At 34.7% G+C, this 12,717-nt stretch overlaps 1 protein-coding gene across 1 annotated transcript in view; it reads right to left on the bottom strand.

Moving 5' to 3' along the window:
* Nucleotides 1-12,717, bottom strand: part of PRMT3 (protein arginine methyltransferase 3) — a 78,554-nt gene that overhangs the window by 7,650 nt on the left and 58,187 nt on the right. Inside the window, exons 14-15 of the mRNA XM_087821778.1 lie at nucleotides 4,021-4,071; nucleotides 3,736-3,823 (exon numbers count right to left, since the gene is read on the bottom strand). Of these exons, the coding sequence (XP_087677904.1) occupies nucleotides 3,736-3,823; nucleotides 4,021-4,071 (139 nt within the window). The remainder of the gene's footprint in view (nucleotides 1-3,735; nucleotides 3,824-4,020; nucleotides 4,072-12,717) is intronic.

The following is a 12,717-nucleotide window of genomic DNA, read 5'->3' as shown; positions in this document are numbered from 1 at the left end:
AACACACACTTACTTACCTTAAGACCCAATAATTCTGCTCCTAGGTATTTTCCCAAGAGAAATAAAAACATATGTCTGCACAAAGACTTTTACATGAATGTTTGCAGCAACTTTATTTATAATGATCCCTAATTGAAAATAATCCAAAAGTCTAGCAGCAGATGAGTGCACAAGTAAACTGAAGTATGTCCATACAAAGGAATACTACTTGTCAATAAAAAGGAACCAACTACTGATACACAGATGAAAATATGCTGAGCAAAAAAAAGCTGGAGTATATCTTGTGTAATTCCATTGAAATAAAATTCTAAAAGAATACTAAAACTTTAATATTGGTAATACTAATTAGTAGTATTACTATACAGTAATAGAAAGCAGATCAATGGTTGTCTTGCTCTGGGTACTGGGGTTGGGGATGTTCACACAAGGGAATCAATAAAAAAATGTTTTAGAGTAATAGAAATATTTTATATCTTCATAAGGGTGGTGTATACATTTGTCAAAACTCACTGAACTATATCATTAAAATGTGAATTTTTATTGCATGTAAATTATAGAATAAAATTGTTTTTAAAATAGGGTACCTTAGAACTAAACACAGATAAATATAACATAGTAGAGAAATAAAAAAATCCATTATGGAGATTCAGTATATGTTAAAGTGGGGCCTTTTAAACCACCAAGGAAAGGATTCAATAAAACTGTGTAAATATAGTAATACAATATTTTAAAATATGAAACCAAAGCCAGAAACCACAAGGAAAAGGTTGAAGATTCAACTCTACAAAAATTCCATAAAGATACTTTAAAGAAAAACAAGTAAATGAAAACAATGTTACTTTCACTTCTTAGAATAGCAAAGAATGAAAGAAAAGTCTGAATTTTGAATCAATGCCTTATGATGTATTATCAGAAGTGGGACACCTTAATAAAAGGCACAAAATTTATTCCAGTTTTACATTTCTGCCATCTTCATTAACTTTGGGTGTTATTAGAAACCAAAGTCTTCCTCAAGTCCATGTGGCCCACCAGCCTTGCTGGCCTCCCTCAACAGGGAGATCCCATCCAAAAATACTACCTGTAGTCTGTCTCCTACTTTAATAAAAAACTTTCTTTTATTCCAAAATAAATAAATAAGTAAATATCTATATATAAATGAAAGGGAGGGAGGGAGGGAAGGAGGGAGGGAGGGAGGGAGGGAGGAAGTCTTTGTTATTGAGATAAACCACCATCAGAATCTGATTGCTCTGATTTGCATTTCAGTGATTATCAGTAGTGATGGGTATTATTTCGAATGTTTAACCACTATCCTAAAAATCCTTTGTGCACCTACCTTAATGATTTTCTGTTGATGTATATCAGATATTTTTATAAATATTTCCTCTTGGTATGTGTACCCTAATGATTGCTCCTCTTTGATTTAAGTAGCCTTAGAAGTGTTAAAAAAAATGTAAGTTGGCTTGTTTGTAAATGTCCTATTCAATCCTTAGTATAAGGATCAAAATAGGAATGTTCCATGGTGCTTATGAAGCAGGTTATCCAGTTTTCTTTTCAGGTTTAAGGATTTGCCTACAAGAGCTCTGTGCATCCTTCATTTTAGACATAGAACCCAAGTCAAAATGAACTAGTAATGGATACTTTTGTTAAATTTTCACACAAAAATTTTTTAAGCATCAATATTAAAATATCTAAATTTAAAAGCCATAACATTGCCTTATACATAAGCTCAGTATTACTTTCATGTCCTAAAATGAAATACAAGTAAAATAGCTAGTTCTATAATAACCTTAATTTCAAAATGAGGATGCAAATAGCACTTATTTAAGTTAATTAAATAGCACGAAGGGTCACAGTAATAAATACATAATTCATACTGCTGAACTTCCTTCAGTTGTTGAAGGCAGGAGCTGTAGTACCAGAATAGATCGAAGTAATTAATCAGTGTCAAATAGATATAAAATGACTGATGTCGTTAACTGTGTATACTGTGGTGAGAGCTGCAAAGGACATTCTCTATGGAGCTGAGCTGTACCACCTTGTTTTAATCATTGGCAGAAGGCTATTAGGATACCACAAAGCAGTGTTACAGTTCAATCAAGAACAAAATTAATTTCATTTCATGTGGTTTAAATTCAGTGGTTTTTAAGTTATTTTCTTCCAGAGCAATGAAGTTTCATTTCCCCAGAAGGAAGAAAAATAAAAATTCATTATTATCACTATTAAAGCTTAGAGTTAAAAAATAAAAGGAAAAATAGTGGATTTTCCATCTAAAAAAGCTTACTAGGTATAGAGTGATTTTAATCATATTTCCAAAGCCAAGTAACATGAAAATGATCTGGGGTTTTTAAAGTAAACACTACCATACAAGTTTGTACAATAAAACTGTACCTTACTTTTAAAGGAAAAGGAAAGACATACACCCTGAATTTAACATTAAAGTCAGTATTCTCTATCTCTTTTAAGAGAACTCAATCTTACTCCAAAATGCTGTAAGTGCCCAAAATAGTCTTTTGGGACTAATTTTTAAACTGCATTGTGAATAAAATAACAAACAAAACAAAACAAAACTAGGCTCATTATTGTATAGTTCCATTTTGCTTTTGCCAAATGTAGAATTCTTAGTCTGAGAAATTCCCTATTCACGTTGTCTTTTCTTTCTTTTTTCTGTTTTAAAGCAAGAAGACATTTTTATTGTTTAGAATGTTTCTTTTTTCAAATTGAATTTATTGGGGAGACATTGGTTTAAAAATGATACAGGTTTCAGGTATACAATTCTATGATACATCATCTGTATACTGTGTTGTGTTTACCACCCCAAGTCCAGGCTCCTTCCTTCACCATTCATCCCTCCTTTCCCTTCTACTTCCCCCCTCCTCCTTCCCTCTGGCAATAACCACACTGTTGTCTGCGTCCACTAGTTTTTCTTTTTTTCCCTTTGCTTAATCCCTTCATCATTCTCACACAGTCCAAGTCTACTCTAGGGGGTAGATTTAACATTAAGGAAATTTTTTTTTTTTACCATTACTGACAATACACACACACACACCTGGGCAGAATAACTATATAAATGTTTATAATATTTTACTTATTAAAAAATCTTGTCAGATTACTTTCTGGACACTAAAGGTCTATTTCTGGATTATTCTCTGTTATATTAATCTACACGTCTATCTATAGTACATATCAATACTATACTGTTTGGTAATGTAATGTTTTAGTAAATTTAGAAATTACATAAAGGATTCCAATATAGTTCTTTCTCAAAATTATTTGGCTACTGTAGGTCTTTTGCATTTGCATATAAATTTTAGTCAGCCTATCTATTTCAACCTTGCTAAATTTGCTTACTAAGTTCTGCAGATTTTTTGGTAGATTCCTTAGAGTTTCTATATACATAATCATGTTATCTGTAAATAATGACATAATTATTTTTGTTCCTTATTGTACTGGCTAAAACTTCCAATATGAGACTAGGAGTGGTGAGAATGGACCTCCTTGCCTTGCCCCCAAAACAGGGGGAAAGTTCAGTCTTTCTCCATTCAGGATGATGCTTGCTAACGTAGACTTTATGTGGAGGCCTTTAAAGTTCTCTTTATTTCTATGGATACTGAATTTTACCAAAAGACTTTTCGGCATCCAAATAGAGTGGGCACATAAAAAGTGGCTGTAGAATAAAGGAATATTGTATATTTCAGAATAAATAAGACATTTTACCCATTTACTTTTCTCCCTCACCTGCTTTAACTGAAAATGGCTTTTCCAATAGAAATATTGTTTGTTTCCAGTGTGTTTCGGTACTCTGGGGGCCCGTAGAGAACACGACCTGCAATGGTAGAGTTCAAAAGTATCTGATGAAATACAAGAACATTTAATAACATGGTACATTAATCTACTATATCAAATACAAGCTCCAGTTGCTTACAACAACAAAATGCTTATGATCAAACACCTTAGGGCACAAAAATAAAATGCAATGTATTTCACATAATTAATTCTTATGAGACAACTCATAATACTTACCCTGTTGTGGCAATTCTTCTCAAAATGTATATCAAAGTAGCCAGCAATTGCCTGTTTTTTTAAAAAAGAAAATAAATAATTGAACTAATTACATGACATTATTCAGTCTTTTAAAACATGTGAAATAAACCATTTCAAAGACAAGATGCCTCTTAAACTTATGGTAGGTCATCATTTTTCCTGGAAAAGATGTTATAAGTGAAAATAAAGTAATACAATTTGGCTTTTCCCCACAGAAACAATAATAAGGGCAACAAGGCTAATCAAATAATATGTTTTATTAGAGAAATGGTCATCATGGTAGACTACTGAAAGCTGAGAGACTATAAGGAGAGAGGCTCAGCTGGCCCCTAGCCGATCCAGACTCTCCCACTGAGATGCTGCCATTTGAGGTAAGTCATCGTGGACCCTCCAGCTCTAGTCAAGCCTCCAGACAACTGCAGCAGCACAAGAGACCCCAGGAGAGACCAGCAGAAAAACCAGTAGACAAGTCCAGCCAGACTGCAGAATCATAAACCAATAAATCTAAATGATTGTGACTTCAAGGCATTAAGTTTTGGGATAGTTTGTTACACAGCAATAAATAACTAACACACACTCTTTCATATAAAGACAGCTCACTGAATTTCTTCTGATATAGTGCATTCAATTTAAAAGCAAACTACTATGAATATTTTTGCAATGAGATCAATGGAATATTTAAATGTTAGTTTTTTTCCTGGAAAAAAATCAGTAATAGTACTCAAATAAAACTTATGTTTAAGCAAATATCCAAAAAGGGAACTCTGAAGTAACTCTAAGGGTTACTATGATAGTACAAAACGCCTCTAAAAGAAATTAACATATTCAGATGAATATACTGTTTTCATTTCTTTTTGTTTAAACTTTAAATGATACCATGCCTTTTTCTTTCCTCAATGGGACTAGCTTGACTTAATCTGTTTTTTAATTTTAATTTTTATTGATTTTTAGAGAGAGGAAGGGAGAGGGATAGAAAAATAGAAACATCCATGAGAGATTGATCAGCTGTCCCTTGCACGCCCCCTTCTGGGAATGGAGCCCGCAACCCGGGCAAGTGCCCTGACCAGGAATCAAACTGGTGACCTCTTGGTGCATGGGACACCACTCAACCAACTGAGCCACACTGGCAAGTCGACTTAATCTGTTTTTAAAACTGGTGTTAAATAAAGCTGATAAAGTGTTAAAAACAGGGCACTGCTGCTTTTGTTGAGAATGCGAAGTTTTATTGATTTGTAGGGTTAATATGGGTTGCATCCAAACCAAATTCAATATTTAACCTTCAGGTTCATTATACTTTAGATACCAAGAGAAAAATCACAATACTATTTATAATTCTGTCAAATAGATTTATAAAGCAATGTAGTACTCAGCTACAGATTATTACAGAAAACCATGTAGCTAATGAGAACATTTCTAAAATACAACCTTTTTTTCCAGTTGATTTCCTGATACCGGTCCACTGACTACTTTAACCGTTTTCTTAAATTTATTCCTCTATGTCTATCTTGTTCATCACTATATCCTTAGTGCCCAGAGCAGTGTCTGGCCCACAGTATACTTTTAATATTTGCCGAGTGAATGTGCTAGGATATATAATTTTATTACAGTACTTATCATACTGCATTTTAGTTAGTTTGCCCTATCAGACTGTAATTTACTTATAAACAAAGCCTGAGTAATTTATATTTTTATGCCCTTTACCCAGCACAAGTCCATTTTACAGCAGGTTCTCGATAAATTTTAGTTAACTTTTTTAATCTTCAGTTTCTTAAATATAGCTAGTTTCATTACATAGTGCACTTTACGAAACAGCCGAATAACTAAACTTGGATGGAATTAATAATTTTCAACTCTGAAAAAAACGGAGAGTGTAGAACAAATATGGGGAAGAAAGAGCTAGAGCAGAGGACCACCCAATTCTATGTATAAAGCTACACAAGTCTCAGCCTAACCCCTGAGCTACACAGCTCAGATGAGATCCAAACCAATATAGTAAGAGGCTGAGAGAATTGAACTAAAACCTGAATCACTGGCACAAGTCCCAGGAATAACCCCTGAAAAACCATGTGTGGAAAAAACCCAAACCAACAAGTAAAGGCTGTATAAGTCTCAGACTAATTCCTTAAGTGTATATGTGCAGGAGAGACCCAAAACAGTATAACAAATGCTTAGAGAATGGCTCAGATTTGAACCACTGTCAGCCCAAACACTATTGACAGAACTTTACGTTTTGACTTTAACTGGGTTGACTGCCTGCTAACACCAAACACGAACATTCTCCAGACAAGTATAACATTACTGAGAATCCACACAACACAGCATGCACATCTAGGATACAATCCAAAATTATTCAACATACAAAGAATCAAGGAAATGTAACCAACCTTCAAAGAGAAAAGACAACTGAGATGACCCAGATGCTGGTCCTATCAGCCAAAGACTTTAAAGCAGAAATTATAACTATGCTATTATGAGATAATAGAAAACACACTGAAATGAATCGGAACATAGGAATTCTCAGTAGAGAATTCTCAGTAGGAAGAAATTTGCCAGAGATTAAAAATTATGTGCAGCCCTGGCCGGTGTGGCTCAGTTCATTGGAGCGTTGGCCTGTGCACCAGAAGGTCACAGGTTCAATTCCAGGTCAGGGCACAAACCTAGGGGGTGCGCATTCCATCCCTGTTGGGAGCATAAAGGAGGCAACCAATCAATGTGTCTCTTTCACATCTCTCTCTACCCCCCCTTCTTTCCTCTCTGGAATCAATTAAAATTATTATTATTATTATGTGCAGACAATCTACTCATCAGTTAGCATTCACATAATTAAGAAAGTAGAAGACTCTTATTCTGAAAAACCAAAGAGAACTTCTGGTTTAAAAATGGGTAATTACCCTCAAACACAAGCAAGGTCTAGAATGCCACTCAAAGAAAAAGGGTTTTAAAATTTTATATATCTTTTGCTATATAAGTGATCCTTAATAATTAAAACAGAGATTAGAAAAAATAAAAACACTTTAACTTGAAACATAGTCATATAAACCAAATGAACTATGACTAGTGTTTTTTTTTAATGTTTTTATTGATTTCAGAGAGAGGGAGAGAGAGAGATAGAAACATCAATGATGAGACAGTCATTGATCAGCTGCCTCTTGCACTCCTGCATGCCCCCTACTGAGGATCAAGCCCGTAACCCGGGCATGTGCCCTGACTGGGAATCAAACCTTGATCTCTTGGATCAACCTCTGAGCCATGCCAGCCAGGGGACTAGTGTTACTATTTCTGCATAGCCATTATAACCAAACATGTCAGCTGATTTGTGGACAAAACTATTTTGTTGCAGAATATAAATATGCCATTTTCCCCCCAATTATAGTTTCACTACCTTGTTACCATCATGCCATCACTTTAACAGGGTATCTCTAGATCTTTTAAATGTTAATTTCAATGAATTTACCCTTTCTTTGTGGAAGTTATTCAAATGTAAGAAAAAACAACAAGCATAGGAAATTGAAAATGAAGACTAAATAGACAATGGTAATAAATAACTGCAGCACAGCTTGACAGGTGCTTGAAAAAGATCAGATATGTTAGAAGACCTGACCACAGACTAAATTCCTCTTTTGTTCCACATATATATCTTGTCAGGGGCAAAAGAAACCGCTGAGGGGAAAAAATAAGCGTTAAAATCAAGTATCTGTAAGAACTGAGTGAATCTGCAAAGGCAAGGTCACAATTAAATAAATAAAATTTCACTGAATTATATACCACAGTCAGAAAATTTTTACTAAAATGGAGAGAAAGGAAAATGAGTAGTAATTAAAAACACCACCAATGATGATTAAAAAACAAAACAAAAACAGAATAAAAGGAAAACACGTGGGTACAGTAAATTTCTGGAATAGTTTGGTCATACTTGTAATTTGGTGAGAATCCTCGATAATTATTTTGAAGTACATAGGAAAATATACATAAAAAATAATTTTGCATCTTAATATTCCAAGCATTATCATACAGTTTCAGAATGAGCTGTTTGTCTCTGTGTATTTCACAAAAAGAAAGAAAATAATTTACAGCATTTGAAAACTGAATCATTTAAAAATCTGTTTTAAGCCGCAGTTTGCTTGTTTATCCCATACATATAAAGGTAGATGCAGTTCGTTTTATACATGCTCATTTGAAGAACAATGACTTGAAATAAAAATGAATTACTTTCTCATGTATTTTGGTGTGATGAGTATTTCTTTAAAGAGAACGTTTCGTGTGTGTATGTAACAGGATGGCAGCCAATGAAATAAGATCACACTAGACCTTATGAGGAAGAAGGAAATTAAAAATTATCATTATCACTATCACCTGCAGGGAGTAATTTATCATTTCTGTTCTCCATTGGTATCATGTTCCGACAGCGTGTGGTTACAGCAGATACAATTAGGCAGCTGTCCACAGGAGGAGGAGGATAATGTGCTTTTGATGGAGTTTATCCAAGCATGGAGACAGAGTGCTTGTAATCCATGCAGCAGAATCACTATAACAAAAATACAATTCTCTTTTTGTTGAAGTATTTCTTTCAGAATCTTAATATGGAATTCAAAAGTCAACTACTGAGTCTAAAGCAAGTAAAGAAAGAGTAAGAAGATAATGCATAAAATTGATTATTATAGCCTATATCACTGTATATAAACCAACCATATGAAAATACAAACAAAAGCCATACAAGCTGCTGCTGCTGCAAAAAATGAACTCTGCTAGTGATAACTGCTATAAAACTAAGAAAACATAATCAACAAATATGAAAATGATGTATTATGATTTCCTCCCAATATTAACTATACCTTAAATTATGGACTCTTCCTTCTTCAATTAATTTTCTATTTTATCCCAAGAGAAAATCTGCATCTTCTCTTTCTTTCATCATTCCTCTAGGGAACAATACACATTAAGTGCCATATACTTCTCGAGGGATATTGCCAAACTAAGTAGTTAGAAGCAGATCTAGCGATATGGGAAGCAGCAAAACAGACAAGAGGTCTAAAATTTTTTAAAGGTACTTTTACTGAAAAATTCAATGTAATTAACTTTTTACCTACTTGAAATGTTCCCAGATTATACATAAAGCTCTTTTTAAATATACTTGGATTGCTCCCTTGTAATTTAAAAATTGCTTATTATAGTGATTTTAGGGGGCAGAAGGAAGCACTTCTCCAAGAGCCTAAAACATAAGTACTTTAATTCTGACATTTCATAAATTGATACCTTATGTGCCCTAACTGCTGTACATTTCTTCCTAGCTATAAGCACAAGAGATTGTTTTATATGTTGAGATTTACCAAAATTTCCACTTTAAAAAGCCTTTTAAAGTATAATGTACATGCAAAAATTTTACACATAAGTGTGTATCCCGATGAATTTTCAAACAGAATACAGCTGTGAAACCAACACTCAGATCAAGAAATAGAATCTCCAGCACCCTAGTAATCCCGCTTATGCACTTACCTAATCCTAGGCACCTTCACCCCCACACGGCATATACTACTATACTGTTTTTTCCCCCCAGCTTTATTGAGATACAATTGACATATAACATTGTGTAAATTTAAGGTGTATTGTGTGTTGATTTGATACACTTATATATTGCAAAATGATTATCACCAGTGTTAGCTGACACCACCATCAGAATCACACAATTCTCAGTTCTTTTTTTGTAATGAGAACATTTATGATCTATTCTCTTAGCAACGTTTAAGTATATAATACAATATTATTAACTATAATCACCATGACATACATTAAATCCCAAGAGCTTATTCAACTTAAAACTTTACCCGTTGATTAATGTCTCTCCATTTTCCCCAGCTACCGGTAACCACCTTTCTACTCTCAGTTTCTGTAAGTTTGGCTTCTTTTTAGATTCCACATATAAATGATATCACACGGTATTTGTCTTTCTTTGTCTGACATTTCATTCAGCATAATGCCTTCAAAGGTCCATCCTTGTTGTCACAAACGGCAGGGTTTCCTTCTTTTTATGGATGAATAACATTCCATTGCATATATATGCCACATCTTTATCCACTCATCTGTTGATGGATATTGAGGTTGTCTCCATATCTTGGCTATAATGTTACAATGAACATGGGAGTGCAGGTATCATTCCAAGATCTTGTTTTAAGTTCCTCTGGATATATACCCAGAGTAGGACTCCTAAATCATATGGTAGTTCTATCTTTTAAATTTTTGAGGAACTGCCATACTCTTTTCCATAGTGACTGCACCAGTTTGCATTCCCATAAACACTGCACAAGGGTTCCCTTTACTCCACATTCTCACCAACACTTGTCTCACTACTATCTGATTTCTAAAAGCACAGATTAATTTTCGCTATTATACACTTCAACTGGACAGTTGTTTTCACTGTTTAGGTAGAATGCCCAGGCATTTTGCTTAAGCAGTGAAGATATGGAGGTGAACATAGACATGGTGAGAATGCTCTTAAGGGTCTACAGGAATCTACAACTGAACAAAAGATATTGAACAAAAAGCACTTTTTGGTGAGTGTTATGGGGACTGCAGGAACATTTAATGGATGTGTTAGAATCTACTCTGTGGGATTAGAAATGTCTAGAGGAAGTAACATTTAAACTGACACAAAACAGGTAAGGAGATAGTTCAGAGAATGGGGAAAAGTGTTACAGGCAGGGGACCTAAGAAGAAGATAGTCTGGAGAATGAGGAAGGGTGTTATAGGCAGGGCATCTCTGGGAGAAAAAAACAGCACAGTGAAAAATCTGGCTCCTGTAGTGGTAGACTCCATAAAATATAGTGACCCTTCTGCTGAGAGCAACTTTAAGAACTGAAAAAATATAAAATACTACCTGTTTGAAGGTATCAGATAGATAAATTAAGCATTACCAAGGCAAGACTCAGAAGAGAAAGAAATCCAAAGAATGAGACCGACATTTGGGAATGTTTCCACCCCATAAGCATTTACTAGGTCAGAGGAAGCAGCTAAAAGACTTCTGTGCAGCCCTTTTGATAGAATTGCATGGGTAGGAGCACAAACGTGGGGCCCTTATAGTCTCAGTCTGGCCCATCCAGTATCCATCGGGTTGGGTGCTGAATTAAAGAATAAGGATGAGAAGAGAAAAGAAATATCAGACTGAACACTATGGCCAGCCTTTAGGGATAGTCAGGACATATCAGTTGTCAAAGAAAAGGGGACATTCTGCAATAGTTATCTCACCGTCTTAGTGATCTAGAAATTAAAAATGTGACTCTGCAAAACTGTAGGCAGAAAGTGACTTGGCTTTGAGAAACAGCTTATTTGCATAAATGCAGCATTTTGAAAGGTCTCATTTTTCTACTACATTAGATATTCAAGTTTACCAATAGGTCAGAGTTTTCATTGCATACCTTTGCCTATTAAAAAAACTGGTTAGTTCAATCCTGATGGAATAAGTAAATCATCTATGAAATCACACAATCCTAAATCCCCAAAGCAAATGGGTAAGTTAAAAATAAACCTGAACTAACAAACAAACAAACAACTCTTTAAGACAAGACAGGACAGTGAATGGTAATATTAATTGGATCATTTTATGAGCATTTTCTCTGTGTCAGGTATAGTGGTAAATGCATTTATGTACTGTCTTACTTAGAATTCAAAATGATACCCAGGAAATAGATACTGGTGTCATTATCTCTACTTTTCACATAAAAAATTTGAAGTTCACAGAAATCAAACACCTCCTCTAAAGTCATACTGGTAAACTCGGCCCATTAGATCTAAAACTTTTGCTGTTGTTGCTAATCCTCACCTGAGCATATGTTTTCCATTGATTTTTTAGAGAAAGTGGAAGGGAGGGGGAGAGAAAGAGAAACATGGATGTGAGAGACAGACATCGATTGGCTGCCTCCCACACAGTGCCTCGCCCAGGGCCAGGGACTGAGCCTGCAATGGAGGTACGTGCGCTTGACAGGGAATCAAATCCTAGACCCTTCAGTCCATGGGTCAATGCTCTAACCACTGACCCAAACTGGCTAGGGCTAGATCTAAAGCTTTTAATCACAGTGCGACATTATCACTGCTTAAACTTTCCTTTTTGATTTTAGTCAGTTTCAGAAAACTTCTATTTCAAAATTGATCCTTTTCTCATTCAGTCTTCTAGAAAAGAGAAAAATGGACTGGTTTTGGTAAATATTAAGTTATAAGCCATCTGCTATATATAACAATTTATTTTTCCAATTCTTGACTCATCTTCCCACGAGGACTAATCCTTTCTGTGAATACATCGAAATACATCTATCAGACACCTGGAAACATTAAGTACTTTGGGATTTTTAGAAGATCTGAATGCCAACATTTACAATGGTTTCTGTCACAGCATAAGTCAAAGGGAATGTGAACTGGGAAGATTACTTCCTCATAGGTCATTACACCAGCGAAAAGTGCCTAAATCAAAGAGAAAATACGTGGTCAAACTCATTTATTATCACAACCTAATTAATTCTAATTGGCAGCCTCTGAGATAAGTCTAGGGAGAACTCTCCTGACATCTCTAATCAAGAGTCCACTCTTATTGATTATTTGATAAATATAACCATTTTTATGCTCATTGCTATGCTTCAGATAGGTATTTCAGTCCTGCTTGAGTGTGATTATTTCTCTCCTAAATATTCT

The sequence above is a fragment of the Miniopterus natalensis genome, chromosome 11 (assembly GCF_054644295.1).
Source record: "Miniopterus natalensis isolate mMinNat1 chromosome 11, mMinNat1.hap1, whole genome shotgun sequence".
Taxonomy (NCBI): Eukaryota; Metazoa; Chordata; class Mammalia; order Chiroptera; family Miniopteridae; genus Miniopterus; species Miniopterus natalensis.
The sequence above is the reverse complement of the archived record's forward strand: the minus strand, read 5'-3'. Positions and strand labels throughout refer to the sequence as shown.